At 43.5% G+C, this 17288-nt stretch overlaps 2 protein-coding genes across 5 annotated transcripts in view; one reads left to right on the top strand and one right to left on the bottom strand.

Moving 5' to 3' along the window:
• XPO5 (exportin 5) overlaps positions 1 to 5865 on the top strand; it is a 54497-nt gene extending 48632 nt beyond the window's left edge. For both annotated transcript variants that reach the window (XM_066618492.1, XM_066618482.1), the window contains 6 exons: positions 33 to 95; positions 938 to 1020; positions 1314 to 1421; positions 1968 to 2105; positions 2249 to 2413; positions 4478 to 5865. In XM_066618492.1, the coding sequence (XP_066474589.1) occupies positions 33 to 95; positions 938 to 1020; positions 1314 to 1421; positions 1968 to 2105; positions 2249 to 2413; positions 4478 to 4618 (698 nt within the window). In that variant the 3' untranslated portion in view covers positions 4619 to 5865. The remainder of the gene's footprint in view (positions 1 to 32; positions 96 to 937; positions 1021 to 1313; positions 1422 to 1967; positions 2106 to 2248; positions 2414 to 4477) is intronic.
• On the bottom strand, positions 3600 to 17003 carry POLR1C (RNA polymerase I and III subunit C). 3 transcript variants are annotated; one of them, XM_066618505.1, is made up of 9 exons: positions 16913 to 17003; positions 14011 to 14082; positions 12009 to 12116; positions 11685 to 11817; positions 11438 to 11554; positions 11054 to 11203; positions 8883 to 9032; positions 8496 to 8612; positions 3600 to 8092 (listed from the first exon to the last, which is right to left on the bottom strand). In XM_066618505.1, exons 1-9 carry the CDS (start codon positions 16979 to 16981, stop codon positions 7974 to 7976), a joined length of 1035 nt encoding a protein of 344 aa, XP_066474602.1. In that variant the 5' UTR covers positions 16982 to 17003; the 3' UTR covers positions 3600 to 7973. The 3 variants fall into 3 exon arrangements, with proteins under 3 accessions (XP_066474602.1, XP_066474611.1, XP_066474621.1); XM_066618514.1 differs by having other exon boundaries at positions 11438 to 11551; XM_066618524.1 differs by lacking the exon at positions 8883 to 9032.
• Positions 17004 to 17288: the final 285 nt, after the last annotated feature.

Genomic DNA, 17288 nt, shown 5'->3' with positions numbered 1-17288 from the left:
TTTATTGCTTCTCTCTTCTGATGCATCTGCAGCTGTTTGCTGTGTCTCAAAGAAAGGTGCTGAACAGAATAATGCTGTTGCTGCAGACGGAGATGGTAAGTAATGGAAGTGTTCTTTCTGTGTCGCATGTTTGAGCCTTCTGTAGAAATGTTATCCCTACATAAGAGCCCCATTGGATCAGGCCAAAGGCCCATCTAGCCCAGCTTCCTGTATCTCAGTGACCCACCAAATGCCCTGGGGAGCACACCTCTTTCCTGTTGCCACTTCTTTGCATGTGGCATGTCACAGATAGCCTACTTTTAAAACCAAGGGGTTGCATACACTCATCATGGCTTGTAACCTGTGATGGGCTCTTCCTCCAGAAATCTGTCCAATCCCCTTTTAAAGGCCAGATGCCATCACCACATCCTGTGGCAAGGAGTTCCACAGATTATACGCTATGTAAAGAAATGTTTTGTACTAACTCTCCCAAAGCTCAATTTTATTTGTTCTCTCCAGTTCTGGTGTTGCATGAGAGGGAAATGAACATCCCTCTATCTATATATTTACATCTATATGTAAGTAGTTGTTGACTAGCAGTGCATAAAATAATGCAGAAATTCAGACTAACTTCTATAGCTCTGAGGAAAGGGTTTCTGTCCTGGTAGAGGAAGGGCATTCCATACAGATGGTTAGCCCCTCACCCAATCACAAGGCAGGGTCAGTTGGAACTCAGAATGGCAAAAGCCAATCTTAGAAACTTACAGAGACATGCAATAGAGAAGCAAACCATGCCAAGGAGAGAGAGATGTTACCCATGACTCAGTGTCTCCCTCTTGGACCATACCTTCCAGTTGGGGTGCTTGCTCCCTGGTCCATCTAGTTGGTAGTGGTTAATTTGATTGACTTGTCATTTTGCCATGGAAGCACATGCTCATATTTGCATTTTACCTGATAGATGAGGAGATGATGTCTGCGGAAGTGACTCCACCATCCAGCAATGAGCTCACCGAGTTGGGCAAGTGTTTGATGAAGCAAGAGGTAAGGAAGCTGACCACCATGTCTTTCCTTACATTACATGGGTGCATTTTTAAAAGGGAACATCCTTTTATACAGAGAAATTAACCACAAAAGGACTGAAGTTGGAAGGTTCAGTTTGCATTCTTAGATTTAACCAGAAAGTTGAGAGCTATGCTTTGAAAGATTTTAGGGAGTTTGGTGGATATTTTTCATCCTTCCTCAACAGCAGGGTGTGTTAAAAGTGTGGTGAAGGACTCTGCCTTCAAGAACAAATCCTGCAGAGAATCTGAGATGGGTCTTTGCTTTTTCTCCAGGATGTCTGCACTGCTCTGCTGATTACAGCTTTTGTATCCCTTTCCTGGAAGGATACCCTGTCTTGCCAAAGAACTACCACACAACTCTGCTGGCCACTGCTTAAACAGGTACTTCTTCCGATGGAACTAGACAGAGTAGTGAAGCTGAATATACCTACACATAGACAGTCCCTTTGGGCTTGTAATAACAATAATACAGGTATTTATATACCGCCTTTCTTGGTCGTCAGATTTCTCCTCAGACTTTAATTCAAGGCGGTTTACATAGGCAGGCTATACTAAATCCCAATAGGGATTTTTACAATTGAAGAAGGTTCTGTCTTTCAAGAACCACAACATTTCAGATGGATCTTTTATTATCTGGTATCACATTCTGGCCTCCAGTTTCCTCCCACACTGTCTGACAGCGGCCAAAGAGCAGGTGGAATAACTCGGCTAGGCTTGTCAGCTGCTTCAAGGTCTCGCCGTTCACGGTGCCGGTGGCCTTGAACTGGCGACCTTCAGATGTTATCTTCAGGCAAACGGAGGCTCTACCCTCTAGACCAGACCTCCTGCCCTGCTTGTAGTATGAATGCTAGTCATCACCTCTTCTGGGAAGATAAACAAAACTGCTTTGGGTTCCCATCTTGCTACATGTTCATCTGTCTGCCATAGGTGCTCCCAGGGACCTTGATGCCTGATGCGGTGACTTGGTTTTTCACATGTGTACTGAAAGGGTTACAGATGCATGGGCAACACGATGGCTGTATGGCAGCTCTTGTTCACTTGGCTTTCCAGATCTACGAGGCTTTGGTAAGACAGTGCAGAAAAAGAATCTGCTTTCTTGTTTTACTGATGATTATTGAGACCCACAGAGTCAACTCCAGTGGGTGGGTGGGTGTTCATTCTTCTTAAAGTATGACAAACTCCCTGTTGACTATCCTTGCTATTTGAAGCGTCCACGCTATGCTGAGCTGAAAGCAGTGATGGAACAGGTTCCAGACATTCAAAAAGAGTCCTTGGAACAGTTTGATACCAAGCTACTCAACCCAACGCTACAGAAAATGGCAGACAAACGTCGAAAGGACAATTTCAAACGCCTAATTGCAGGCTGCATAGGGGTAAGTTGTGGTACAAAGAGCCGAGAAATCTGCAGGAAAGATCAGGCGGTCTCTTCCTCCCTTCTCTATCAAGGCTGTTGGACCAGTGTTCTTTTGACAATTAGGCTGCAGTCCTACGCACACTTGGGGAGTATGTCCCATTGCAGCAAATGGGGCCTACCTCTCAATAGGCATGCCTAGGACTACGCTGTTGGTCAAACACTGGGTCTCACCATCCCCTGGGTATAGCTCATCATGACAACAGCAATATTAAGATACCTTAAGAGAGTTCTGTGGTGAAAACCACAGCTTCCCCCCCCCCCCATTTTTGCTGCTCTTCCCCTATATCTGGAAACTCCTAAACCCCTCAAAACAACTGTCTCAGTATCCTAAAAGCTGCTGAGCCACCATCCTACTGTAGCCCTTGTCCTTTTTGAATTTAGCACCATTACCACATAGTAATGCCAGTTGTTGCCAGTAATGCCATATTTTATTTTATAAGACTTATATCTCACCTCATTCTAACAAGAATTGGTGCAGATTACAATAGTAAAAAAACCTTTTTAAAAATACCACAAAACAGCGAAATCATAGAAGAATACCACGCAGCATAAAACCAACATGTACAGCACAAAGGGAGAACAAAGACCAAGAGCAACTCACAGTATAAATATACACTGAAATATACATTCCTTTATAGACTTAGAAGAATGTCCAGGCTGTGAACATGGTCCTTTAAGGGGAGTGCTACTCCCTACAGAACAGGTGAACTTGCTAGAGCAGGAGGTCTCTTAGCTGGGAAGGCCTCTCTCATTTGAATTAAATTTCAGTTTTGCCCCCAACCTCTCCAATCTTATGTGGATTGGGTATTTTCTTGACTGACTCACTTTCAAACAATTATTCTGCCAACCCTCTTACTGATATTATGTGCCCACTGATTGGGTAGTTGTGCCCACTTGGGGTAACATGGGATGCCCATGTGGTCCTAACTTATCCAGTTGATCCAATGACATAATCAACTCTAGATTTTTAAGTTAATGCACCCAACTGCTTGAGGTTGTTGCTTTTGGTTCATCATTGACCTACCATGGTTGGGTATTAACAAAAGGCTCACCTATTCCTTATAGAAGTGCAGGAACTGGATTCCTTCCCCCCCCCCAGTGTGAATAATGAAAGATAGGGAAAAGTATCCAGCAATTAGCATCCAAAGATTTTACTCTATTTTCTATTGGTATAAGTTTCACTTTTGATCCTCTGCATCCCATTACCCATTCCATTTACTTTTCCCACATTATTCAGTCCTTGGATATTTTGATTACCTGCTTGATTTTGGTTCATAAGGGAACAGTTTGGTCACTCTTCTCCAGCTTCTTGCTATTGTTTGTTTTTGGGTAAAGCCCCAGGCTTTGGGAACTATTTTACAGATCAAGGAGAGAGGCTTTTCAAGGTGGCTTCTCTCTGACTGACTTCTCAGCCTTAGCCTTGGCAGCTATGACCTACCAAATTCTCCCAGAGTCAACCAGAGGGAGAGGAAGTACAGAAAGATTGTTAAAGGCACAATGCATTGTGCCATTTTGCTCTCTGACCGTTTCCTGCACGTGCTCTCTTCTGTCACAAGTTCTCTGAGTACAGTACCTGATCTTGTAACAGTTATGTTAGAGGCCTAGGTGTATAGGTCCCACAGATAGCTCTGTGATAGTATCAAAGATTGAAAACACAATACACATTCTATTATACAGCAAAAAGGTAAATAGGGTGGGGGTACTTTCCCTGAAAGCCTAATGCTGCATGAAAGCCTAATGCCTTGATTGATTGCACACTGCAGTCACAGAAGGTACTGCACAAAGCTGAGAATCCAAGAATTACCACTTGGAGAGATGGTTCATCTTGGCAGTACAGGTTGACTAAAGTTATCTGAGGGTTCGACTCAACACAGGTCCCCAACCTTCCTCTGAGGGCCGACTATATTATCTTACAGTGGGACCTGTTGGCACAGGATAGGTTTATTGTTTAGATATCAGAAAATATTGTAGTGGAATGTTATGTGTATGCAGTCTCTAGCCTTTTTCTTTTTGTTCTTCACAGAAGCCCTTAGGGGAACAATTCCGGAAGGAAGTTCATATCAGAAATCTCCCATCACTTTTCAAAAAGGTGAAACCAACCTTAGAAACAGACTTGCTGGATAACAACGAAGATGGAACCCTCATTGCACTCTTTGAGCTATAAGTTCAGAACACTTTCACTACCACCTCTTCCTTTTGTATCTTGTGTTCTTTCACAGTAGCCATTGGTTTATCTTGTCTGCTCATCTCCTGAGCCCGGATAAAACTATCACTGGACTATCTGCATTCTGATGGGAGAGGGGATATGATCCAAAAAAGTCAGTCCAATCTGGTAGAGGAAGCCTCCCTGACTTTTTTTCCCACTCCACATGCACCTTGATTCCACAGTTGGTTTCTCTGGATGGAGTGCACCTATCAAGCACAGAGGCCTTAGGACAACTTAACACCAACAATCTTTGGGCCAGTTTTTTAAGAGCTATCCTTCACCCATGCATATGCTTTCCTTGTGAAGGCACCATTTTGTCAGAGGCCCCAGTAAATCTGACATTCTTTCTTTAAGATACCTACACTGTGCCTGTCCCACTATGACACTAACAAAGGACTCCTGCTTCCCTAAGAACTCAAATATGTGCACTGAGCATTTGTGCACACTTACATCTCCACTGAGTTTAATTTCCAAGTTGTCTTTCTCCCTTGGTAAGGTATCCCACCAACAGGAAAGGTCAGACTGGTAGTAAGTTTTATTTTACTGTTGGGCTTGACTATGCACAGGAGGCTTGGAGTGAACCATAATCATGGCAGATAGGTCCACGTTGAGCCTAAGCACTTGGAACTGAATATTCTAAAAGGCAGCAACCAGGGCTGTTTTGTGCTGGTTTGGAATATTTAAGAGTGGCTTCCCACAAAGGCTAAAATTCTGCATTTGAATGTGCATTGTTGCAGAATTCTGGATAATTCTCTGTAATACTGGTTTGAACTGGGCCTTGTGGTGGAAATAGGCCAAGAATCCAAAAACTGCCAGATGGTTTAAATCTGAAGGAACCAGTTTCAATGCTAATTCCCTGATAACTAGGTCTTTGATTAACTACAGTAATTTGACTGGAAAGTACAATCATGGTGTCATAGCCAGAAGAAGATTGGAAGAAGCAGGGCTTAAGATGGCATTCAGCTCCTGCCACCTTCCTTGTTGTTCTCTGTCCATTCTGGCCTTTATCTTGATGAAACTTAATAAAAACCTAATAACCCTGATAAAGCTTTGGAGCCTAGGCTACTGTATTGTGTCATTTTTTAACTTTCTATGACCATGATAGAAACATTAAAAATTAATTTTAAGGAGTTTTGTAGGAAGGTTCTGTTTGAACAGATTGTGATTCACTTCTGACTATCAGTAAAGGTCTCTGTTTTTATACATATTATTGTGACTGTTTTCATTCTGGCTTAGTACCAATTCCCCTTAAGCCCTTTCTGCTCAATGTTGCATATACACACCAGGGACCAAATGTGTACACCTGTAGGCAAAGCAAAAATGGGTTAAGATAGCAAGAAAACTATGTGTGAATTTTAGACACCAGTACTTTTCTCACTGTGGTAAAAATATCAAATTAGTAATGTTAAAGCAGTAAAATTAGAATTCGTTAAAGCTTCAAAAAGCTATTTAATTCAATCTCCCATTGTCAGACTTGTAATTGAGCTAATAAATCTGAATAACCTTGAATTTGAGGTCAAGATCAGTAACTAGCACTGTAATCCTAGGCATCTCTACACAGAAGTAAGCCTATTGAGTTCAATAAGTATTGGACTGCAGCCTTAGTCCAAGTCCAAAGCTTTCATAATTAACTAAGCTCTTCAAGAACAGAAGTTGCCACACTGTTAGCTGCTAAAACAACCTTAATTCTGGCCTCAATATAAATTGATGGAGATCTCAAAAGGCTGCATGGTTAGGACACTTGTAGTTTCCTTTGTTCTGAATGTTGAAAGCAAGTTGATAAGTTTGTTCTTAAATATGCATTTTAGTTGCTGGCTCTCTGCACATACCATTTCACTTTGGAATCTACCTTTGCATGCATATGAGAAGAGACAGCACTGATATGTTTTCAGCTGCCTAGGGTAAACTGGTTGTGATTGAAGAAGCCTGGCACAGCAAAAAGGTTTGAGCAATTTATTCAGAATGGTATCAGGAGGGAAAGACAAAACTCTCAGATCTATTTGCCCATTCTGTGCCCTATTCTGGTAGAGAGACAAGTTGAGTACCTTAAGCAAGTGCTCAAAGGCAGCAGAAGCCAAAGGGGTTCCTAATCATGCACAGCAGAATAGTAGTAGAGACAGGAAATGAACCAAAGTTTGCCAAGTCCTAATTTGACACTAATCACTATACCACTTGCACACATTCTAAGTGAGAATATTTGTGAAAATTATGTGAAAGTATACATCCAAACGTATTATTACTCTGGTTATAGAATTAAATTCCCCTCTACAGTGAAACATAATTTAAACTTGAAGGGGAAAGAGAACAAGCCTTGCTAACTTTGAATTCAAGACCTTGAATCCAGATTCCCTTTGGCTTATGCACATTAGTAAGCTAGTCAAAGAAAATGCACCTAAAATTAACACAGAGATCGAAAAACTGCTCATGGGCAGTTTTAAGTCATGGGCAGACTTAAGAGCTGAGCAGTGGACTACCAATACACTGGTGCTGTTCTAAAGAAGACCAGGTTATTCAGAGCTCCAAGATAAGCACTCCTAACTCAAATATTTAATACTCAAGTTACAAGAGAAAACAAGCAAGACTCACCATCTCATTATCAAAGCAGGAATATGATCCCTGTCTCTCCTACATCCACCTTTCCTCCATTCCCAATTCAACAAGTTTCTGTTGAACAAAGTCAGACCCTTTAAGGCTTTTCTGCCCAATGCTGCATATATGCAACAGGGACCAAACGTGTACAACTGTAGGCAGGGCAAAAATGGGTTAAAACTCAAAGTATCTTTGGCATATTTAGTAGGCAGGAGCAACAAAAGTAAGGTAGCTGTACTCTTAAAAATTATACTCTTGAAACAGTCAGAAGGTAGGCAGTTGCTAACCTGATGTGTACCACACATCTCTAAGGAGGTTAACAAAGACCTACTTTACAAGTAATTCATCGGTCTGTTTTCCTTAGGAGATATAGACTTCAGGGTAAGCTAGTGTGGGAGGCTTTGCGATGTATTATTAGAAACTCACCTGCTCACATATTCAGTCCCTTAATCCTTCTATAGGATATCTGAAGGGAAACCCGTCCCCCAAGTACTTTGGTCATTCAAAAAAGCAGTTATAATGCAGTGTGACATTATAACCCTCCATTTTCAACTCCGGCTCAGTTGAGTACCCAAAAAATAGAAGCACACAGATGCTGGCTCTTATTCGACATCTATGGTGGAGGTAGTTACGTACTAGCTGATTCAGGCTTGGTAGGAAGTGATCCTTCAAGACTGTAGAGATTCCAAATAAGCACGTGCTTGCTCTGAAGAAGTTTCTGTTCTTATTTTTTCTGGATGGATTTCAGCTCTTCTAAGAAGCGCTGGCACTTTCCCATTAACACCTTGATTGCTTCACTCACCAATACATCTGGAGGCAGGACACCTGTCGACTCTACAGAGACTACAGAAACATATTAAACATCAAGCCCTATGTGGTTGCAGCCATGATAACCAAGAAGTATTTTTTTTTAAGTGTGTGATTATATCATACCCTTATTTTCATCCCCAAATATTCAGAACCCTATATAAATTCTCAACTGGAAAAGGATGAATTCCTTTTTGGGAAATACAGTTCCTTTTCGTAAGTCTTTATGCTTCTACAAGCACCACAACCCCCTAATATTCAATTAAAATGAAATTCAGAATGGTACAATATTTATCTCATGCCCAAAATGATACAAGTATTTGTGTCAAATCATTTCCCCAACTACACAAGCATTCTGAGCAGCAGAATGTCACAAAATGAAATGTGCCACTAACAGTCACTTAAACAGCCACTAACAAGTGCTTAAAGGGTTACTCACAGATGTAGTGATCTCGCACTCGCGCCAAGCGCACAAGACTTTTCAGATCATCATGACGAAAAATCTCTCTACTAAATGTGTCCAACCGAGCATTGGCCACTCTTGCCACTTTCTTCCCTAGAAAAAGAAATCAACACATAAGATCCAGAGCAGGTGGGCTGTTTTGACAGAACTTTCTCAATGAATTAGGACCTATTTCCAGTCATCACTATGTGCCAAATACAACGTACACCTCCTCATGAGAAAATTAGTAAATAGGAGACAGAGAAAGGACCACAAAATTTACACAGCCCATCAGTACCATTGACTGAATTCAAGTCTTACTGCTTTTTCACTTTCATAAATTCATCTTGTAATTTTTTTATATGGGAATTTGGCACTAGAGACCTTTGATTTCTTGGATTTCTATTACTCCAGAAGAAAAGCACTTCTTCAGCCTCTCAGCTACTTCTCCTTCAATAGGTTGCAGTAGCGTTATCTCTGGCAATAGCCGGTAGCTGGCTGTGGCCACTGGAGAAAACTTTGCATGATCTTTACCTAAAGAAAGAGGATTTTCAAGACAAGAAAACATGACAAGTTTCTTTCACTGGATCCAAGCAGATTTATGTGCGGTTTTTTGTTTTTATTTATTAAAAAAGTAAACCACCAGTCATGCATCCTCAGCCCATTTCCTGGGCCATTATGGATACATGCATGGCTGTCCCTTCCACCACACCAAATTGGTCATTAACTGGCAGAAACCAAATATCAGCTTGTCATTAGTACTCAGAACTGTATTTTAACAGGTAGGCACAAAGGGTATAAGATCATAGACAAATAGGTAGCCCAATCTGAAGGTCCAGTAGGTGGAGCCAGACTACCCACCAGTGCCTCCTTAGTGTAAGGGAACATATGTTCCCTTACCCTGTATCAAGCTTCACTGCTGCCAATAGCTCTCCTTGGCTCTACACCCACTATTTAGCAGGCAAAACCCACTATTTAGTGTGTCAGGCAGAACAGCTCAGGAGGGGACTTTGGATTCAGTGGCAACCTTTGCTGCAACCCTCCCTCTGGCCTATCTGCCCTCTGCCAGTTCCACCCTCTCTCACCCTGAAAAGCCTCCCTGCTGCCCGACGCTTGGAGAAGAAATCTTCTCTGCGCTGAAACCCAGTGCCGATTGGCATTGGCCTTTCTGCCAGCACAGAATCCTTACCACCAATGGCGAATCAAAGTTCCGAACTCGCATGATAGCACTTGCCAGGGCAGCACACCAGCTGCCAGGGCTATGCTGGTTTGGGTCCTAATGCAGTTAATAAAAATGGTTTATTAAGAACTAAAGTCATACGGAATTCAAAACATAATATAAATTGCTAAATCTAGCTCACTCTCTCCACTGCATAATGGTATACAGGGAAAAGTGCTGTGTAGTGGCTAGAGCACTGGATTTGGGAGCAAGAAAACAAAGGTTCACAATCCCATTCGGCCATAATGCTTATTGGGTGCCCTTGGTTCAGTCCTATCTTTCAGCCTGATCAATACAGTTGTTGTAACTAACAGAGGGAGGAACATGTACACCATTCAATTCTTTGGACAAAGTGTAGAAGAGAAAGATATAATATGGGAAAAACAATCTGCTTCAGTTACCAGATTTCTACAAGATTTCTCATTCAAGTCATTTGAAAGCTGTTCCAAGCTGGCCGTGTAAACACAGCCCTTGAAGCAGCTCCAGCCTAACCATGTGATCTTTTATGCAGGAATCAGACAGAATGAAGAGATTCCTTGAACCATCGTTTAAATGGGGCTTAAGCCATTTCTGCCCAATGTTGTATATATGCAACAAGGACCAAATGTGTACCTGCAAGCCAGGCAAAAATGGGTTAAATGAGATTCCTCTGAGACCTCAACCCATCAGGAAAGACCCTCCCCCCATGATGTAAACCAAGCAATATCTTACAAGTCAGGGAAACATGCTATTATGTTTTCACTCCCCATGGAAAACCGATAGAAAAATTACAGATCAATTTTCTACCAGACAACATGGTTAATTAGCATTTCAGTAGCTTTCTAGAATAGGAAAAGCAGTCTGAGTACTCTCTTCCCAAGCACATAAAGGCATTTTAAGGTTGATTGGCAAACGGGGTGGGGAGGAGGGAGGAAGAGGATTACTGTTGTCATGGTAATGGTAAAGCTTGGGCTGTTCTTTTCTGTCTGGCAAAAATGCATTTTGGACTATTAAAATAAAAGCTAGCAATGTCAAGTAGGCAAATATGAGCAAGCAGGCAAATCTTCAGTTTAAAAGACCAACACAGATTCTCTAACTAAAAGGCTTCACAGACCAGCAACAACCCTGTTCCATGTAGTAAAGGGGAACCACAGGAGGTTAGTAGGTGGCCTGTAAACCAGAATGCCTTTCAACCAAAGCAGACACAGTGACCTCATAAAGGATTACACAGAAAGTTGCCTTAGATGACCCAGTACCTAGAGCAAATATCAGCTTCCCAATCTTCCTTTTTGTTGACTCATACTTCAAAAAAGTTAGACCCATTCCCAACCCTTCACCAGCACACCAACTTTCTCACCGATGCCCTTTACACAGTGCATAAGCACATCGATTTCTTGGCCAGGACGCAACTGAGCGATGAGGATGTCATCATGTACAGGACGGAAGTTGGCATTTAGGTTGTCTGCCTGAGATCCCAAAGGCACCCATTCCATGTGCTTGCTGTAAACTGTGAAAAGAGATAGCCACAGATCACACTGAATCTGAATCAACTCTGACTCCCTTCTTCACAACCAAACAGGAAAAGGGAGGAGGCTTGAAGTAACTCGCAAAGGCTGGCATACTTCACCCCCTTTACAGCTACAAGGGGAGAAGACAGTCAGTTTCATAATGACTGAATGACAATGTAAATGGCAGGGCTAAAGGCGTTGCCTAGAGAGGGGATTTTGCACAGTTATTTTACCTTTATGGTTGATGAACAATTCATTAGGGTCAGATGACTCTTTGGCTGCCTGAGGGTTCTTACTGCACTTTATTTTCAACTGGAACTGCAGAGTGTTAATTTCATCACAATCATCTTCTGTAAAGAGAAAAGAAGACATTGAAGGCTCCCTGAGTGACCTCTGCCTTGACTAGATATATGCATTTTGGGGAGATGGTCCCATCTAGCAAATTCAGATCATTCACAAATCACTCCTACATGATCTCACCTTCACTCTTATATTCAAAAAGACGAGGATCTGCATGGATTGGGATCAATCCCAAGCGATGTGCCAGGATTTCATCCTGCACAATAGAGGTATTATTGAACACAAAGACTTTCTCAACAGCCATTGTTGGAACCTAGGCAACAGAAAAAAAATCTGTCATTTCTTGTCTTTTGGTTGCCTAATGCCACATATTCCTACTAGTCTTACAGTGCATTCCTCTTCATGTCTACTCAGGAATAAGTCCCACTGAGTTCAATGGGGCTTACTCCCAAGTAAGCTTTCTGGGATGTGACCCATTATTTGCTAAGCAAACCAAATGCATACCTCAGCAAGTAAGATGCGTCGAAAAGCATTAGCAATGGCTGCATCAATCCCCACCATGTCGAACTCCAGAGTGTTTTCATCCATGTGGACCAGGTCTACTCTGAAATTCTGTGGGAACAAGAGAGGGATACAGTTTCAAATCAGGCACAGCCTGCAAGCATAGAACTGCAAAAATTTATCTCTTAACTTGCATGGATGAAAACATGACAAATAACCAACAATATATTTGATCAATCTATATCAGTGCTCCCCATAGCACCTGGACAACTTTTTAAAATGACAATCTGTCACGACCCACTAAACAACCCAAAAAGAGATCTAGAAAGTAATATTTGTATTTATTATTAATAAATTATCAACCAATAATAATCAGGTTCTGTGCTCCCAAGGCTGTTAGAGACCTTACAGATAGTATAAGTGAGTAGACAAGTGCTAGACTCTCCCTAGAAATAGATTTCAAGGACTGTTCCCCCAAATCTTTACAGGCATTCCAAGGTACCCAGAAGGCTGAATTGGAGAGCAAGATGTGCAATTAGGGACTTCTGAGTCCAAAAAAGGCTGAAACCGAGTTCACATGTGATCTATTCTACAGCATGCCAATTACTAGAGAAAATGTCACATTTTCATTTGGGGGTACAGGTTGAAACTAATTATTCTCATGGGTTCAGTTCCAAGTACTCACTTGGATGGCAAAAAAATGCACTATAGCAAATCAATTTAAAAAACAAAGTTTCTTTGCTCCAGTGATTTTAAAACAGCCTTGCTGACCTTTGTGATGTAAGATAAGAGTCATTAAGAGGACAATCCATCAATCAGTCATCCTCCAAGAGCTTACAAGGAGCTGAGAGCTTACTCAGCCCCTCCATAAGAACAGCCCCACTGGATCAGGCCATAGGCCCATCTAAGTCCAGCTTCCTGTATCTCACAGCCACCCACCAAATGCCCCAGGGAGCACACCTGATAACAAGAGACCTGCATCCTGGTGCCCTCCCTTGGGCAATGCAAAATGATCACCTTTCTTTCATATGCTCAGGGGGAAGGGAGGAGTCCGCTGGGGAGGGAAGGATTGATGGATTGTCAGCGTGCGTGCGTGCATGCGTGCGTGTGCGTGTGCGTGTCTCTCTCTCTCTCTCTCTCTCTCTCTCTCTCTCTCTCTCTCATTAAGGAGGCTATTGTTAAAAGACTTAAGTTTTTCAAACTGATTTTAAAGGGGTGCATTTTTCCCTTCTCCAGGGATCAGCACACTCCTTCTCATTTCCAGGGACCATTCCTGTTAAATCCATGTATAAAAAATCCATGTATAAATAGGCTGGACCTGTATAAAGATTACCTCATATCACAGGTTAGCATTCCAGCTAACCATTTTCTTCTGGAAACTGGGCAACTGGGCTGGAAAAGCTTTTTTTAATGTTTCAAAAACCTTTTGCAGCCCGTTAAAAGTCAGTTCGTGACTCACTGGTAGATCCTGACCCATAGTTTGGGAAACAATGAATGATAGAGAAAATGTTTAGGCTACCACAAGATCTGATGGAACACAAAAATACTAAAGTCTGCTTTCAGCTGCAAGGACTGCAACAACTGGATCACATGCGGTACAGGTGATAAGCATACTGTATGGAGACCCAGTGTCATCCACCATACAGACAGCATTTCGAAATATGCAATTACAGGCATATTACCTTATCCACAGGGGATTCTGTTTTGGATAGCTGAAACTGCTGATACAGGCGAACACCTGTCCCATGGTCCCTCACCTCTAAAGGGGGTGCATGCATGCGCTGGGGGCCCCCCAAGACCCAATTCGCGGATATGGGTTCTGTGGATATGGGGTCCCTACGGTATTTCAAGACACCCTCGTATTGCCTGTACAAAGTTACAGAAATAGACAACACCAACAAAACACTGGACATTCTAATAGGTCTGGAGCAGATACAAAAAGCCCAAGATGTGTGGAAGTGGGGGAGAAGAAGCGCTCAAAGCTTCTAGCATCAGAAGTTCCCACCTTTTCAAACTTCTCTTTATTCCAAGTATCATCATATCCCGAGTAATTCCCAGGAAAGTCTGTCGTGTGGACCTGGAAAAGCAATGAGAGGTTGTCAACAGAGACTGACTTTACAGAGCTATTAGGAGAGTTGGTGCATATGCAAGTTCATTCGTGCATAGTTGTAGTGATTATCTACACAAGCGCTGGGCTTAGCCTTGGTAACATGGCAACCGGTAGGCAGGCAAACCTGCTGCCCCCCCACTCAGGCACACCAGAATGGGCCAGTTGCTGAGTCTTCGCCCAGAGCCTGTTAACAGAGGATGTTATGAAGAAGCACATATCTCAGGAATGTGTATCGCGGTCAAGCCAGAGCCAGCAGGTTTCTTAGCAGTGCAGATTTCAGCAACCTTCAGTAATTCCCCTATTGCATAGTTTTGCATCATGTGTTTTGAGAATGAATAAAAGTCTGAGGAAGCTAGCCGGGAGGACGGACTTCTCTCTCAATCTCATACCGTCCTACTTCCGGCTCCGCTCTCCCTGCATCAACTCTTTGAATGTCTGCTGTGTCTCATTCATTGCTCTTACTCCTTGCTGCTCTAGTTCTAACTTTCAAACCCTCAGAGTGCTTCTGCTTTTAGCACTTTCCCTCAGGCACCAAGGTTCTAAACCCTGGGTGCTTCCCAAGTAGCACTGAGTTGCTACACATAGTAGTAGTCAATCAGTGACTGCAGTAAGTAATCACCTGCATGTGGGGAAAAAACCACCACAAATCAAACTGCACAGATGAGAACTTGTGTTATGTGAAGAGATACGATACGCTTCACCGACACGCACAAATGCAGCAGTTTCAATTATTCAGCCCACACATGGTATTACTGTACCTTCGTACACTTTTAATTTTGATTGTTTGTATTGCTTTTCAGTGCATCCTCTAAACCAGCTTTGGGCACTTCGAATGCAAGAGCATAAAAGTTTTAAATAAATGTAGAACCACAGAATGTTAGAGATGCAAATGACCTTAGAGATGATCTACAGTCCAACCTCCTGCTCAGTGTAGATAACTGCTACAACATCAGTGGCAGGTGAACATTCAGCCACTGCATGAAAAGTACCAAAGATGGACAGCCCCCAGTGCACTGTTCCTTAACATTCGTCCTCCGCCGTACCATGTCACATGGTCCACACCCAACTAACTAACTAGGTACAGTGGTGCCTCACAAGACGAAATTAATTCATTCTGCAAGTCGTTTCATATTGCGAAAATTTCGTCTTCCGAAGCACGGTTTCCCATAGGAATGCACTGAAATTTAATTAATGCGTTCCTATGGGCAAAAAAAGTCAGAACAAAGTCAAATTTGGTTTACAAAGTGTTTATTAAGTGCTTTTTAAAGGCATACATACTGTACAGAGGATTTCAAAAATTTCAAGCACAAAACTTCAACTTTTTAATTTTAAAAATTCATCTTGCGAAGCACAGCCATAGAAAAATTCATCTTGCGAAGCACGACCATAGAAAAATTTGTCTTGCGAATCACCAGAACAAATCGCAAAAACGCTTTTGTCTTGCGAGTTTTTCGGTGTGCGAGGCATTCGTCTTGCAAGGCACCACTGTATGAAAGACCAGAAAGGCACCTTTCTGGTCATCGGATTACTCTTCTGACTTTATTCAAGGCATAAATAAAGGTTTACATAGGCAGGCGTTTCTAACCAGGTTACTGCCTGGTTTACATAGGCAGGCGTTTCTAATTTCCTCAAGGGGATTTTTTACAAACAAAGAGATTCTCTCGTTCAAGAACTAACAACGTTTCAGATGGATCTTCCTGGTTTGGTCTCACTCCTGGCCTCCGGTTTTTCCACGCAGGCTGACAAGCAGCTCCATCTCTCACATGGAGGGCAGCCAAGACGCTTCTTGCTCACACCAAGAGCAGGTGGAATAACTCAGCTGGGCTTGTCAGCTGCTTCAAGGTCTCGCCATTCTCAGCCGTTCAGGGAGCTGCGGCATCCTCGAACAGGTGGCCTTCTGATGTTATCTTCCGGCTAACAGAGGCTCTACCCTCTAGACCAGATCTCCTGCCCAAAGTACCTGTTCAAAGTACTACTGGAAGTAACTGGCGAGGACATCATCGCCAGTTACTTCTGGGTTGGGAGGCCAGATGTGACGGGACAAACACCAGGAAGAGGCTCAGGGTGGGCAGGAGGGCTTTCTCAAGCATGGAAAAGCAAGCTTTGGAGCTCTGCCTGCTGAGCAGAGCCTCCTACCATTTGTCATTTGTTGTGTTGCGTTCCTAGTCTCACTGCTGTGCGGCAGGCGTCCAGGGGTCCTGCAGAAGCCACCTCAAGTACCACTGGTGGTGATACCCATACCACTGGTTGCGAAACCCTGTGCAAGGGCAGGAGATAGGCTTCAAAGAGCTCTTCCTATGACAGAACTACAAATGCAAATCCATCGCAACCCATTAGTTCTAGCACTATACAGCACATTGCAACCCATTCGTGATCAGCAGCCACACAGAGGAAGGCTGCCATCCTAGCAACACTTTCCTGGGAGTAAGCCCCATTGCCTATAATGGGACTTACTTCAGAGTAAGTCTGCATAGGATGAGACTCTAAGTACGCCTGGGCTGTCATCCTGTCCATGCTTACCTGGGAGTAAGTCCCATTGGCTATAATGGAACTTAGCTCAGAGTAGACCTGCACAGGATGGGACTCGAAGCAGGCTTAGGCTGCCATCCTAACTATGCTTACCTGGGAGTAAGCCCCATTGCCTACAATGGGACTTACTTCAGAGTAGACCCGCCTAGGCTTGGGCTTCCTCGAGGGGACAGCCCTTCAGGCACTGCAGCCGGCACGGGCTCCTCTCAGACCGGTAACACCACCCACTCCACGGCGACGTGCTGGTGCTGAGCCGCCCCCCACTCACGTTGCGCACGCCGAACTCGCCCAGGACCACGCGGCTCCGCATCTCCTCCACACTCCCAGGCGCAGCCATCTCTGACCCAACGTGCTCCCCGCGAGCTCCGCACAGCATATGCGCAGCCGGTTTCGGGTTGTAGGGGGAAAGCGCGGTGCGTCACGTGACATATACAACGTCCTGTGACGTAGGCACGTGGGTGGGCAAAGGGAAGTTCGTTGGCTGTTTATTGCCGCCATGTTGTGCGTGGCAGCGAGACGACGACGCTTGTGGGGGTCTGCTGCTCTAAGTCCGCTTCTTGAGACCGCGTCTTGCACTGTGAGGACTTCGCCCTCCCTCCGCGCCCTTCCTCTGTCCTCTGCCGCAAAGCAGCCTCCGGAAGCTG

Source organism: Tiliqua scincoides, chromosome 1 (assembly GCF_035046505.1).
Source record: "Tiliqua scincoides isolate rTilSci1 chromosome 1, rTilSci1.hap2, whole genome shotgun sequence".
Lineage (NCBI taxonomy): Eukaryota > Metazoa > Chordata > Lepidosauria > Squamata > Scincidae > Tiliqua > Tiliqua scincoides.
Note: the sequence above shows the minus strand (reverse complement) of the source record. Positions and strands in the feature narration are given on the sequence as shown.